The sequence below is a fragment of the Brassica oleracea genome, chromosome C7, assembly GCF_000695525.1.
Source record: "Brassica oleracea var. oleracea cultivar TO1000 chromosome C7, BOL, whole genome shotgun sequence".
NCBI classification, from domain to species: Eukaryota; Viridiplantae; Streptophyta; class Magnoliopsida; order Brassicales; family Brassicaceae; genus Brassica; species Brassica oleracea.
This window is the reverse complement of record NC_027754.1, coordinates 46,291,009-46,304,347: the sequence shown is the minus strand read 5'-3', so window position 1 is coordinate 46,304,347 and position 13,339 is coordinate 46,291,009. Positions and strand designations below refer to the sequence as shown.

Here is a 13,339-nt window from a genome sequence, read left to right as displayed (position 1 = left end):
AGTATTTAAAAACTGATTATTTGTTTATAATTTTAATATCTTCATCACCGTTTTATTAGTATATGTATATCTTGATAGTTTTGATCTCTATTCATAGATTGTAGGATTTAAGAGTAAAACATTGATTTATCAAGATTTCACGAGTGACCATGTTCCACCATACATGTTTTGATTATTGTGAACGATATAGTATCAAAATTGCTAAAAATAATAATAATTAATTTACAATCAGTAAGCTCTCAGTACAGTTTCTTTTAATATATCAGCGTTAAAAACTTGCTGATTATTCCACGGATTAAAACCTATTAGCTAAACTTAAAACAATTTTAATTGTACACAAACTTTTTTTTTGTTTTTTTTTTGGCAATAGCACAAACTTAAAACATATGCTAATGCGATCCGTGAGGGCGGGAATTGTTTTTTTTTTTTAACATTTTACGGTTGCAGTTTGATTGAACCAAAAAAAAAAAACTGTTTTGGAGCAGTAATTACCGTCATCTCTTTACCTACCTAACTCTCCTTAGGGTTTCAAAAGATTTACTTTGAAATTTGAAAAATTATCTGGCGCAACCTAACGCGCTCTCTTCATCTCTCTCTCTATCTCTATCTCTATGCCTCTCGCGTCGCCCAATCTAATCTTCTAGAGCTCACCAGAAGTCCAGTTCAGTAGAGATTGTCTTCCAATGGAATCGAATCTGCGGAAGGGCGACAAGGTTTGGGTGGAGGATAAGGATTCAGCTTGGGTTGCCGGCGACGTGCTCGATTCTCCGGGAAACAAGGTCCACGTCGAGACTTCTGCCGGAAATCAGGTTTGATTGATTTAGCCGGAAAACTTCTGCTTCGTCTGTCTCCTCTTTGCGCTTTCTCCACTTAATTTGCCGCTGCTTCGGGGATTTAGGTTTTCGTCTCCTCGGAGAAGCTGTTTCGGAGGGATCCAGACGAGGAGGAGCGTAATGGAGTGGATGATATGACTAAGCTGACTTACTTGCACGAGGCTGGTGTGCTTTACAATCTACAGAGGAGATACGCTCTCAATGATATCTACGTGAGTGTTAATTGTAGTTTGAGTTTTAGTTTTTATACTGCCTTGGAGTACTTTATTGAGTGGGATTACATTCCTTATTGACTTTTACTAGCGTTATCAGTTTGCTTTTGGAGTTTATTGGGTATCCAATTGTGGTCTAAGACATGTTTTCCACATGAAGTAGATTCAGTTTTTAGCCCATGTAGCAGCAACTATAGTCCAGTTACTGTGGGTGTGGTGAAGACTTAAAATTTAGCTGGGAAGTATGCATTTATGTCTGTTATCTTTGGGAATTCTTAGGTATCTGTAAAATGTAGTTGAGGTCTGTGTGTTTGAGTTTCAGTACTTGAATGATACATGTAACTGAGCACTTTGTGTGATTTGAAAAAACGTTTTGAACAGCATAGGATATCGCCTTACTGTTTATGTATTTATGCTTTACTTTACCAATCAAATGCCACCTTTGGTAATGCGGAATTACACTTTGGGCCAGATGTCCTGTTGCATAATTTAATTTTAGGCTGTGTCTGTGTGATGGGTTTCTCTTGATTCCGACTTATAAACGTGACCTGTTATGTTGTCTAGCTAAAAAGACTGATCTTTAAACTGAATTACTGTGTTAGTGTATATATCATTACACTATTATAGACATTCACTTGAAAAACTTGCTTAAACGATGTCCAGATGCTCTAGAAACATCTTGTAACTTTAGTTTCCAATATAAGCATTACTATTGACTGGATAATCAATCTTGTATAATCGTAGCCCACTTTTTATTTGTTTGTTGCCCTGCCTGTGAATCATAAAGATTTAATATTCCGTCCCAAGAAGGAGAGCTTCGTTTCCTAATCTAGTTGGCGAAAACAATATGTTTCATGTTTTTTCACTCACCTAGATTTCTTTGATGGAATGCTGCTGGCTTTCCCTTTGAATATTTTGGTGGCAGCTTGATCTTTCATTTATTTATGTCCCTATTGAGATGATACTACTTGTTTGGAACGTTTGTGGTATAACGTCAGTCTATTCTTGTTCCTGACTGCTGTATCTTCTTGCAACTACGCTCTATCTCTTTTGCAGACATACACTGGAAGCATTCTGATCGCTGTTAATCCGTTTAAAAAGCTTCCACATCTCTATAATGGGTACATGATGGAGCAGTACAAGGGAGCACCATTCGGTGAGCTCAGTCCTCATGTTTTTGCAGTTTCTGAAGTTGCATACAGGTGGTTTACCCTTTTTACCTACTTGTGCTGATATTTTTACCTGTTACTCTCTGTCACGTTAATCAATTAACCACATGTATGCTTCATAATTCAGAGCGATGATTGACGACAGGCGAAGTCAGTCTATACTCGTTAGCGGTGAAAGTGGAGCTGGAAAAACTGAGACAACTAAACTTATCATGCAGTATCTTACATATGTTGGGGGACGTGCTGCTGGAGATAATAGAAGCGTTGAGCAGCAAGTCCTTGAAGTAAGATTTTTCTCACACAATTAGGCGATCATATCTGACTTTCTTTGTTTGCGACTGATCTAATATAAGTATTCTTTTCTGCAGTCAAATCCTCTGTTGGAAGCATTTGGGAATGCGAAAACAGTTAGAAACGATAATTCCAGGTGGGTTATTGTTTTTCTTTTTTTCTTTTTTTTTTCGGTAAGGACTGGGGGTGTTTCTCTAATTGCTCTTATGTCATTTCTCAAGAATTTTTTTTCATGATGGTATCATCATAAATGATTAGAAACCATTATCTTCTTCTACTGAAACTAACCATTATCTTCTTGTACTGAAACTGTAAACTTGAGTGGTTTTTAAACCTTTTTTTGTTAAGTATGGTCGTAGCTCTACTTCAGATAGATGATCTATCGATAAGTTATTCCATTAAGACTTTACAACTCCTTGTAGTTGTACCAATGTGAATGCATTTTGGGTTTATTTGGTCTATTATACTACTCCTTGCACGTGAAATATGGTAACAATCTTACTGCTAGCGGGAGGAACTAGGTTTTCTTTTCTTGTTCATTTCGCATGTATAGAACATTAGTGTTTATAATTTTAGAATCTTATTTTGCAAACATTGAATGCATATGGCATTTTAGCTGCAGTTATTCGTGTGTGTTGCCCTAGCTTTTTTTAGTTACATTTTAAGATTCCTTAGTTTGACGGGTTTACTGACCAAACTACTGAATTTTGGTGGTTTGTACAGCCGTTTTGGCAAGTTTGTGGAAATCCAATTTGACGCAAATGGTAGAATATCTGGTGCTGCAATCAGAACCTATCTTCTGGAGAGATCACGTGTAGTCCGGATAACAGACCCTGAGAGAAACTATCACTGTTTCTATCAGCTTTGCGCTTCTGGGAGTGTAATTATTTTCCTGCTTTTTATACGTCTCATAAGATATTGGTTTCGGTTCTCTTGTTACTGAGCTTACCTGTAACAGATCTTTTCTTGTTTGGTATAGGACGCTGAAAAATACAAACTAAGCAATCCACATCAATTTCATTATCTCAATCAAAGCAAGACCTATGACCTGGAGGGAGTAAGCAACGCAGAAGAGTATAAGAATACAAGGAGGGCCATGGATATTGTGGGCATAAGTCACGATGAGCAGGTGTTCTGACTTCTAATTGGATTTAATATATATTTCTCTTTTGTCAGTTTTTGATAGTCCTTGCTTACCGCCCCAATAATTTATCAGGAATCGATATTCCGCACGCTTGCTGCCATTCTGCATCTTGGAAATGTTGAGTTTTCCTCGGGAAAAGAGCATGATTCTTCAGTAGTAAAGGATCAGGAATCTAGAAATCATCTGCAGATGGCTGCTGATCTTTTCAGGTACATGGAATACTCTGATTAGTACCAGTTTTTATTCCGGTGTACAAAGAGATAGCTTGTTTAATTGTTATATTCTGCAAAATTAATCAGGTGTGATGCAAATCTTTTACTGGCTTCTCTCTGCACACGTTCAATTCTGACCCGTGAAGGTACCATAATCAAAGCACTTGACTGTAATGCTGCTGTTACTAGCCGGGATGCACTAGCGAAGACTGTTTACGCCCGTCTGTTTGACTGGTTTGCTTTTTATGCTTCATCCCTTTATTGAGTGGATATTTGTTAATGCATTACACTTGTGTTTGAACTTTTTAATTTACGCTTGTCAGGTTGGTTGATAAGATTAATAAGTCTGTTGGGCAAGATCCGAACTCCCATTTTCAAATAGGAGTCCTGGACATTTATGGCTTTGAATGCTTTAAGAGTAACAGGTTAGTGTTTTTAATTGTTAAACTATTAAATAATTGTTTATATCTTTTCTTAGCCCTATTCATTGAGAGTTTATTGGTGCACCATGTTTAGAACTATGTAAACTATATATGGGCTGGTGTCTTTCTGATGGCTTGATATACTTGTTTCTATCTAAAAATGAAAACCAATACATGTTTGCACGTTGCAGTTTTGAACAATTTTGCATCAATTTTGCAAATGAAAAGCTGCAGCTGCATTTCAATGAGGTAATATAGGAGCATCATTCTCAAAGGTTTAGCCAGACTTTAGGGACATTGCTTCCTCTCCTTATGATCCCTTCTCTGTTTTCAGCATGTATTTAAGATGGAGCAGGATGAGTACAAAAAAGAAGAGATTAATTGGAGTTTTATTGAGTTTATCGACAACCAGGATGTCGTGGACCTTATAGAGAAGGTATGTTTCTCCATGTCAGTTAGATTTATATTTAAGACTCTGTTCTAGTTTCTTGCCCCTTAACCTTTTGTGATCTCTGAAACTTGCAATAGCCTATGTTGTATCAAAACTTCAGTAATTTTTTTTGTCACATTCAGGGAGGGCATTGGTCATGATTTTGATTATAGACTATAGTACATTGTTTTAAATTCTCATGTCATTTTTAATTTACTATTATTTTACTTAGATTGTCGAGAAATAGAATTCATCACTTTTTAAACAGGGTAATTTAAATCGTGCCAATTCTAAAGAGTTAGTGGGGTTTGATGAGACTGTGTTAGTGTAGCCAATACATTCACACACGTCTGTTTACTATGATGTCATTGCTACTCCCATCAATAGAACATGGACGATAAATGATCCAGTCTATAGCTGCAAAAATACGAGAACTTAGTTAGAAGACATTTCCTTCATCGGTTGATAGTTTTATTGCTTGCTGGTGTGGTGGAATTTAATAATAGAGTTTCTTTAGAACATTTCTGTTGTAGTTACCAGCCTCAAGCATTGTCTTTTTTTTTTGTGTGAAAATAAAGCAGACATGGAAGCAAAACTGATCTATCTTCTTATGATTCTAATATTGATATTTTTGCTGCCTGCAGAAACCTATTGGGGTAATTGCACTCTTGGATGAAGCTTGGTAAAATATTACCGTCTCATCTTTTGTATTCACAATACGTATGCTCTTTTTGTTCACTGACTTTTTCTTTTTATGCAGCATGTTTCCTAGATCAACACATGAGTCATTTTCAATGAAGCTGTTCCAGAACTGTAAATCTCATCCAAGATTGGAGAAGACAAAATTTTCAGAGACGGACTTTACTCTCTCTCATTATGCTGGCAAGGCAAGTCTTGCTCTAGGACTAAGCTTAATGTTTTTTTTGTTTCCTTCAAATCCCATCGAATTTCTCCCATTCCATTTCTGCAGGTTACGTACCAGACTGAAACCTTTCTGGATAAAAATCGTGATTATACTATAGTGGAGCACTGCAATCTGTTATCTTCCTCACGATGCCCCTTTGTTGCTGGACTTTTTGCCTCCGTGCCAGAGGAGTCTGCCAGGTCTTCTTACAAATTTTCTTCTGTGTCTTCCAGATTTAAGGTCAGGAAACTGTCCAGCTATTTGTATTTGCAAGATACTCTGTTATGAATATTAAGAACAGGTCGTGAACCCAGTCTGATTTGATCATTAACTTTGATTCTAGCAACAACTTCAAGCCCTTATGGAAACTCTCAGCAAAACGGAGCCTCACTATGTTCGTTGTGTGAAGCCAAACACACTCAACAGACCTCAAAAGTTTGAGAATCTTAGTGTTTTACATCAACTTCGTTGTGGGGTTAGTATATTATGTGATCTTAGTTCTTTTTCACGTTTCCGTGGTAGTTGTAGTCTAAATACAATGCGAGAAATCGTCAGTTTTTGTTATAGCTAGTTTGGTGCCTCGATCGTTCTTTTCTTACGTAAATGAAGTGTGTCAAGCTTTTTTCGCATTATTATATTTTTTCTTGTCATAATATGCATTATGTTTTCCCGTGCCATGATAGGCTAGAAACTTCATATTTATGCTCTTTCTAGTCTTGATCATCTATAACATTATTGAGTTCAAAAGGATCAGAATGCATTTTGTATGTATGATGATCGTTTTGCATATTTTTATGTAATTCACATGTTGCAGTACATGTTATATTAGAGTTGCTTTCCAAAATACATGATTGGGTCGTTCTCATTGACCAATAGAAGTGATCTAGCTTAGTCTCAGTTGGTTGTACTAATATTTGCATGTTCGTGTTTTTTAGTCCTTTTCCATTGTTTGTTTATTAACTTCGATAACGTCTTGTATTTCACAATTTCTTAGGGGGTACTGGAAGCTGTTCGGATTAGTCTTGCAGGGTATCCCACACGAAGGTATTATTCAGACTTTGTGGATCGGTTTGGTCTGTTAGCCCCAGAATTCATGGATGAGAGGTACGCATATTGGATGGATGGTTTTAAGCTTATCGTCGGAGTGTTGATTATCTTATAGTTTTCCCCGCAACTGTGTGAACCTGTGTAAAAGTTATTTTACACGTCTTTGTGACCGCTTGATTGCGGAAAAAATAGATAAAACTCAAGCATTGAATTTATTGCCAAGCAAGAGTAATTTGTTAATAATACATTATTTGCAGCAATGATGAGCAGGCACTTACCGAGAAAATCTTGAGAAAGTTAGGTCTGGGGAATTATCAGGTATGCTTCTTGGTGGGCTAAAAACAAAGGATTTTCTCTAATACATGGCTCCCTGTTAGATATTGATTTGTTGATATTTGTATCATCTTTCACAGTTAGGAAGGACAAAAGTGTTCCTTAGAGCTGGTCAAATTGGCATTTTGGACTCTAGGCGGACTGAAGTTCTTGATGCTTCTGCAAGACTCATTCAGCGAAGACTAAGAACGTTTGTTACGCATCAAAACTTCATCGCTGCCCGGGCTTGTGCAATTTCTATTCAAGCATACTGTAGAGGTGCCTTTCTCATTCACTATTATTCTTCTTATTCTCTGGCATTCGAAATTTTTGTGGCCACTTTGTGAAATCTTCGGATATGTGACACCCTACTCTCTGAAAATTATTTATTGATTTCTTTTGTTAACCATGTTCACATGCATCTTGCGTGAAAATTGTGGGTACTAGTATTTCTTTCATTTCTAAGCCTAATAGAAAAAATAATAATATCTGTTGTCAAGGATGCCTGTCCCGAAATGCCTATGCCGCCAGAAGGAATGCAGCGGCAGCTGTATTGGTACAAAAGCATGCGCGCAGGTGGCTGTCAAGATGTGCATATGTGAAACTTGTATCGGCTGCATTAGTAATACAGTCTTGCCTCCGCGCTGACTCAGCTCGTTTAAATTTTGCTCATCAGAAAGAGCACAGAGCTGTTTCTCTCATTCAGGTACCTAGGATCTCCAAGCTCATGATAAATTATGTGTTACACTTTTTTGTTCTATTAAGTTTTTATATAGGGTAATTTGTATTCTTAGTTTCTTGATGTGTGTAACCTCTCATCATTTTAGTCTCTAATGCATTTCATGTTGTTTAATATTTGTATATTTTAAATATCTTAGGCTCGTTGGAAAATGCATAAGTTTCTCACAGCATTCAGGCACCGCCAATCTTCTATTATTGCTATACAATGTTGTTGGCGGCAGAAGCTTGCGAAGAGAGAGTTTAGAAAACTTAAACAGGTATGCTCTAGTCATGGTTGAGAGCAGGATTTTATCAATTCGCTACCTATCATTCAAAGGATGAATATGCAAATCGATGTTGCGCAGGCTGCTAATGAAGCAGGTGCTTTGCGATTAGCCAAAACTAAACTTGAGAAGCGGTTAGAAGATCTTGAATGGCGTTTGCAGCTTGAGAAACGATTGCGAGTATGTTGCCAATTTTGTCATCTATATAGTACTGATCCCATGAACAGAGTAAATAACTAAAAGTGCTTTAAATCCAGACAAGTGGTGAGGAGGCCAAGTCAGGTGAAATATCCAAGCTTCAGAAAACATTGGAATCCTTCAGCCTCAAACTAGATGCAGCTAGGCTGGCTACCATTAATGAGTGCAATAAGAATGCAGTACTTCAAAAGCAACTAGACATCTCCATGAAGGAGAAGGCTGCTGTTGAAAGAGAACTTAATGGAATGGTTGAACTGGAAAAAGATAACACTTCTTTGAAGGTAATTTTCCTCTTTTATTATATTGACTGCATGATAAGAGCTTGTTCTGTCATGCTCGTGAACTGGGGATACCTTTTTAAGGATCCGTTCTCCATCGTTGGTTTTTCTGTAAGTTCAAATTACTTAGGCTTTCAATTTGACTGATAAGCAAAGACTTTAAAATCTGTAGAAATTTGCAGCAACTGATATTTGCACGTAGAAACAGGAATCTGTCTCTTGTAAGTTGATGCTTCATACATTTTGGTTTGTTGGGGGTGTGTTAAAAGCTACACAGGTTTTTTGGTCATAAAGAGTCTTTGTGTCTCTTCCGTTGGGTTAAAATCTTCTATAATCTCCAGTCTGTGCTTTAAGAGTGGTGCCTGCGATTTCAAGTATATACATTTTTTTCTGGCTATAGACAAGTTGGTTATGGACTATTTTAACTTGATCCTGTTTCGGGAAAGGGTGAATCGATAATATATATATTAATTGCATTTTTGAAAACGTAGCAAGATTTCTGAGAAATGGTCTCAAAAGTTAGTAAATCTTTGGTTAGTATGCCTTATTCTTTTCTTTATTCACTGCTCCTTCTGTCGTCTTGGTTGTTCATTGTTTTTTTCTAACGCTTTTTAATCACAGAATTCGATGAATTCCTTGGAAAAGAAGAATCTGGCTCTGGAGAAGGAGCTTCTCAGTGCTAAAACGGATTGCAATAATACACTACAGAAGTTGAAAGAAGCTGATAATAGATGTTCTGAACTCCAGACAAGTGTTCAAAGGTACGTAGTTGCAGGTCTTTTTCTCAAGTCAACCTTAGGTTTGTGTCTAACAGGTATCTTCTTTGAGTGTTTTTATTCAGCCTCGAGGAAAAACTCTCTCACCTGAAGAACGAGAACCATGTCTTGAGGCAGAAGACTTTAAGTATATCCCCAGAGAGAATAGGACGGACACTTGGTGAAGTATGTGATCTTTTACTATTCTCTGCTGCACTTTTTGTTATATGCATGTACGAAAGTATACACTCTGTTGCTGGATATCTTAATCTTTTGAACCGTGCATTGTTAACTAATTGTCATCCTGTTCTCTTTGTTCTGTACTTCTTACCAACTGCTCATTATTACAGTCTCCTCAACAGAAACACTCTAGTGCTGTTGTACCAGCTCAGATTGACAGGACATCTGTTTTCGTAAGTAAATACTTATTTTCTTCATTTTTTTCATTACCTATATCCTTTTTTCATTTCTAGATTGTAAATGCTTGAAAATGAGTACCCTAATTATGTCATTGATATATACAGGAGACACCCACGCCTTCAAAACGCATCATGCCATTTTCACGTAGCCTGTCAGAGTCACGTCGACCCAAATTCACTGCAGAAAGAAACGTGGTACACATTAACTGCCATTTTTATTGTGAATGAAGAAACTGGTTTTCCTGACCTGAGTGTATCATGTTCTAATCAATATGTTTGTATTATCTCAGATTCTGTTTTCCTTTGTTCTCATATAGAGTCTTCTTGTTGTTAGCTAAAGTAGATAGTGGGTTTGACATAAGTTACCACTTTAATGCTGTTGCAGGAGATCCACGAATTGCTCTCCAGATGTATCAAGGAAAATTTGGGATTCAGTGATGATAAGCCCCTGGCTACTTGTGTAATATACAAATGTCTTCTGCACTGGCACGCCTTTGAATCTGAGAGCACAGCCACATTTAACATCATTATCGAGGGAATTAATGAAGCCCTTAAGGTGATTCTTGTTGTAATCATGTTTTACCCTCTGGAGTCTTGATCTCTCTCTTGATGAAGGGATCTTGTCAACTCTCTTCCAAATTAGACAAAATGATAGGAACCATTTAACGTTATGATTTACTTTGGTTGTTTATGTTTATTTCAGGGTGGAGATGAAAACAGTGTATTACCATATTGGCTTTCAAACTCTTCAGCACTTCTATGCCTCTTGCAGAGAAATCTGCAGACAAATAGTTTTCTAAATGCTAGTGCTCAGCGTTCTGGGAGGTCGGCATACGTGAGTTCTATTGAATATCTCCACTTGAGTAGTTTGCAAGTTTCATTTTATATGGAATTGAAATTGCTATATCTAAACTCTCACCGTCTATTGTTTATTGAGTGAGATTCAGAAGTTGCGTGTTAACTTGTTTCACTGATGTTCTGTTTCTTGCTTACCAGGGAGCAAAGTCTCCTTTTAAAGTTAATGGAGCTGACGATGGCGTTCCGCATATAGAAGCAAGATATCCAGCAATATTGTTTAAACAGCATCTGACAGCATGCGTGGAGAAGATCTATGGTCTAATTCGTGATAATTTGAAGAAAGAGTTAGCACCGCTTCTTGGATTATGCATTCAGGTGAGAGTCCGAAAGTAGGTAGATATTCAAGCATCGTTGATAGTGCTTTTCTAAATTATTGATTGGATACTATAATGCTTAGTTCTTTTAACATGCATCAAAATACACATTTACTGAGAATTTATTCGCCATTTGGTCTTTCTCGTATATTCTTCGTTGTAGTTGTGGTTTTTGGCATACAACTTGATATACATAATATCAAGTTGAAAGCCTTTTATCAAAAAGACAAAAACTAAACAAAATCAAGTTGTATACATCATTTTCTGTTTTTTCTTATGTGACAGAAGATCTGATTTGATCGTACCTTATATTCCTAAAATTGTAACTTGATGATGATAGCGTTAATAATTTTGTATTCTACTAGCTGTGGTAGAGATTACATCTCCTTAGTTACAAAATACAGAAAAGTTTGGTGGAAATATGTTATAACTTTTTAAATGTTTCTCTGATGATTCTCAAGGCACCCAAGGCTTCACGAGGGACTGCTGGAAAATCCTCTAGATCACCAAGTGATGTGCCGCAGCGCTCACCAAGTAGTCAATGGGAAAATATACTTAAATTCTTGGATTCTCTTATGTCCCGCCTACGAGAAAACCATGTACGCACATCCCATTGTTTGAATTATAATGTCTGCTTCTACCCCCTTTATTGTCGTAGACATAGTAATTACTTTGGGATTTTTCTGTTTCTCCACATTTGAGGATTAGGTATTAGAATGTTCATGTAGCATGATTTCTCGTGTTTTAGGAATATCTACATTGTTCTTTTTTCTAAACTTGACTCTTGTATTGGTAGGTACCCTCGTTCTTCATTCGCAAGCTTGTGACTCAGGTTTTCTCATTTATCAACCTATCACTTTTCAACAGGTAAATGTGATGTTAATTCCAGTTCTTGCTTTATTTCTTAAGCGCAAATTACATTTGTTATCTGCATATATATAATCCAACTTTCTTTTTCAGTCTTCTCCTTCGACGTGAATGTTGCACATTTTCAAATGGGGAATATGTGAAATCTGGAATTACAGAATTGGAGAAGTGGATAGCCGGTGTCAAGGAGGAGGTAAACCATGTTATATAGTCGTTAGTTGCTTCATAGATGGATGGATGCCATCCGTGATCTAAAATTTTGTGAATACAGTTTTCAGGAACATCTTGGCACGAGTTAAGTTTCATTAGACAAGCTGTTGGATTCTTGGTAAAACTCATCCTCTGATAAGTAGTCATGTTTCTTTTTGTAGTGGAACTTGTATTCTATTGGCTTATACTTTTTATAACTCTGTATTTTGTCCTAGGTTATACACCAGAAAAGAAGAAAATCGCTGGATGAAATCAGTCAGGATCTATGCCCGGTACGTCTAACTTTTTCTATGGCTTCCGTTTTTTTCTTTCCTTATGATTCCTGGCCGTAAGCACTTTTGAAATCTCACTAAAACTCCGCGGTTTTTATTCTGTTGTAGGCATTGACAATAAGGCAAATATATCGAATAAGTACGCTGTACTGGGATGATAAATATGGAACTCAAAGTGTCTCAAGCGAGGTGAGTTAATGTGTAAAACTCTTAGTTGTGGGCGTTTAATTATGTTGAATGTCAATTAAAACACCTTAACACATCTTTGTGTGGTAGGTGGTTTCTCAAATGAGGGTACTTGTTGACAAGGATAGCAGCCAAAAACTAACATCGAATTCATTCTTGCTGGATGATGATATGAGGTATTATTCTCTTCCGTTTTTTTTTTACTAAGTTGGTTCTCAAGTTTACGTAAGTTGAATAAAATGGAAATATGGTAGTAAAAACACAGACGTTTATATCTCTAGCTCGGCCAAGCGTTAAAAGTTGTGGTTAGGCATGTTAAGTTCTGAGAATCCTCGTAGATTGAAATAAGCTTTAGCTTTTCGAGGGTGTGGTTTGGGAGAGTTGAGAGTTGAGAGTCTCTCATTAATCAAGTGTCTCTCGCATAACTTAGAAGTAACTTAAGTTGTCTGCATCATACAGATTAATGTATAATTTTGTGTATGTGCAGCATTCCTTTCTCGGCAGAAGATATAGATAAGGCTATTCCAGTTTTAGACCCATCAGAAACAGAACCACCAAAGTTTGTATCAGAATATACTTGTGCACAGTCCCTTGTGAAGAAACCCTCAACAGCTTCAGTCTCGAAGCAAATCCTTTGATGCATATGAGCTTTGATTAGGCATCAGCGTAAGGTAGAAAATTTCAGTTGGCATTGCAAATTTCTCTGTTTGTTGAGAAATGAACAATGGAAGCTTTTGACTTTTGGTAACTGTAGACTACATGTTTGTAGGCGAAATATCTGTAGTTGTAAAACTTTGTCAGTTTCTCTTTTTCTTTTAGGGGAACTGTAAATGGTAGAACATCTTTGTGAATATTAAGTTATCAATTCTCATAATTCGCTGAAGTTCTCAATATTATCATTCTTCATTATACATTTGAGTTTTCCTTACTAGAGTTGCTTCTTTTAGAACTTTATTGTTACGAGAGGTGATTGCCAACAACTATGTTGAATATGATGATACT

The 13,339-nt window shown here is 36.8% G+C and overlaps 1 protein-coding gene across 2 annotated transcripts; it reads left to right on the top strand.

Moving 5' to 3' along the window:
- Positions 1-557: 557 nt before the first annotated feature.
- On the top strand, positions 558-13,169 carry LOC106307020 (myosin-15-like). 2 transcript variants are annotated; one of them, XM_013743850.1, is made up of 38 exons: positions 558-809; positions 899-1,045; positions 2,102-2,247; positions 2,342-2,498; positions 2,583-2,641; positions 3,229-3,385; positions 3,485-3,634; positions 3,722-3,858; positions 3,949-4,095; positions 4,185-4,286; positions 4,475-4,532; positions 4,618-4,719; positions 5,358-5,395; positions 5,474-5,600; positions 5,684-5,857; positions 5,961-6,092; positions 6,612-6,721; positions 6,922-6,982; positions 7,078-7,255; positions 7,477-7,682; positions 7,855-7,974; positions 8,062-8,160; positions 8,238-8,459; positions 9,078-9,217; positions 9,298-9,397; positions 9,574-9,624; positions 9,736-9,825; positions 10,016-10,186; positions 10,334-10,465; positions 10,627-10,803; positions 11,264-11,401; positions 11,599-11,669; positions 11,763-11,862; positions 11,941-11,997; positions 12,095-12,151; positions 12,260-12,340; positions 12,428-12,513; positions 12,825-13,169. In XM_013743850.1, exons 1-38 carry the CDS (start codon positions 684-686, stop codon positions 12,973-12,975), a joined length of 4,557 nt encoding a protein of 1,518 aa, XP_013599304.1. In that variant the 5' UTR covers positions 558-683; the 3' UTR covers positions 12,976-13,169. The 2 variants fall into 2 exon arrangements, with proteins under 2 accessions (XP_013599304.1, XP_013599303.1); XM_013743849.1 differs by having other exon boundaries at positions 9,562-9,624.
- The last annotated feature ends 170 nt before the right edge of the window (positions 13,170-13,339 follow it).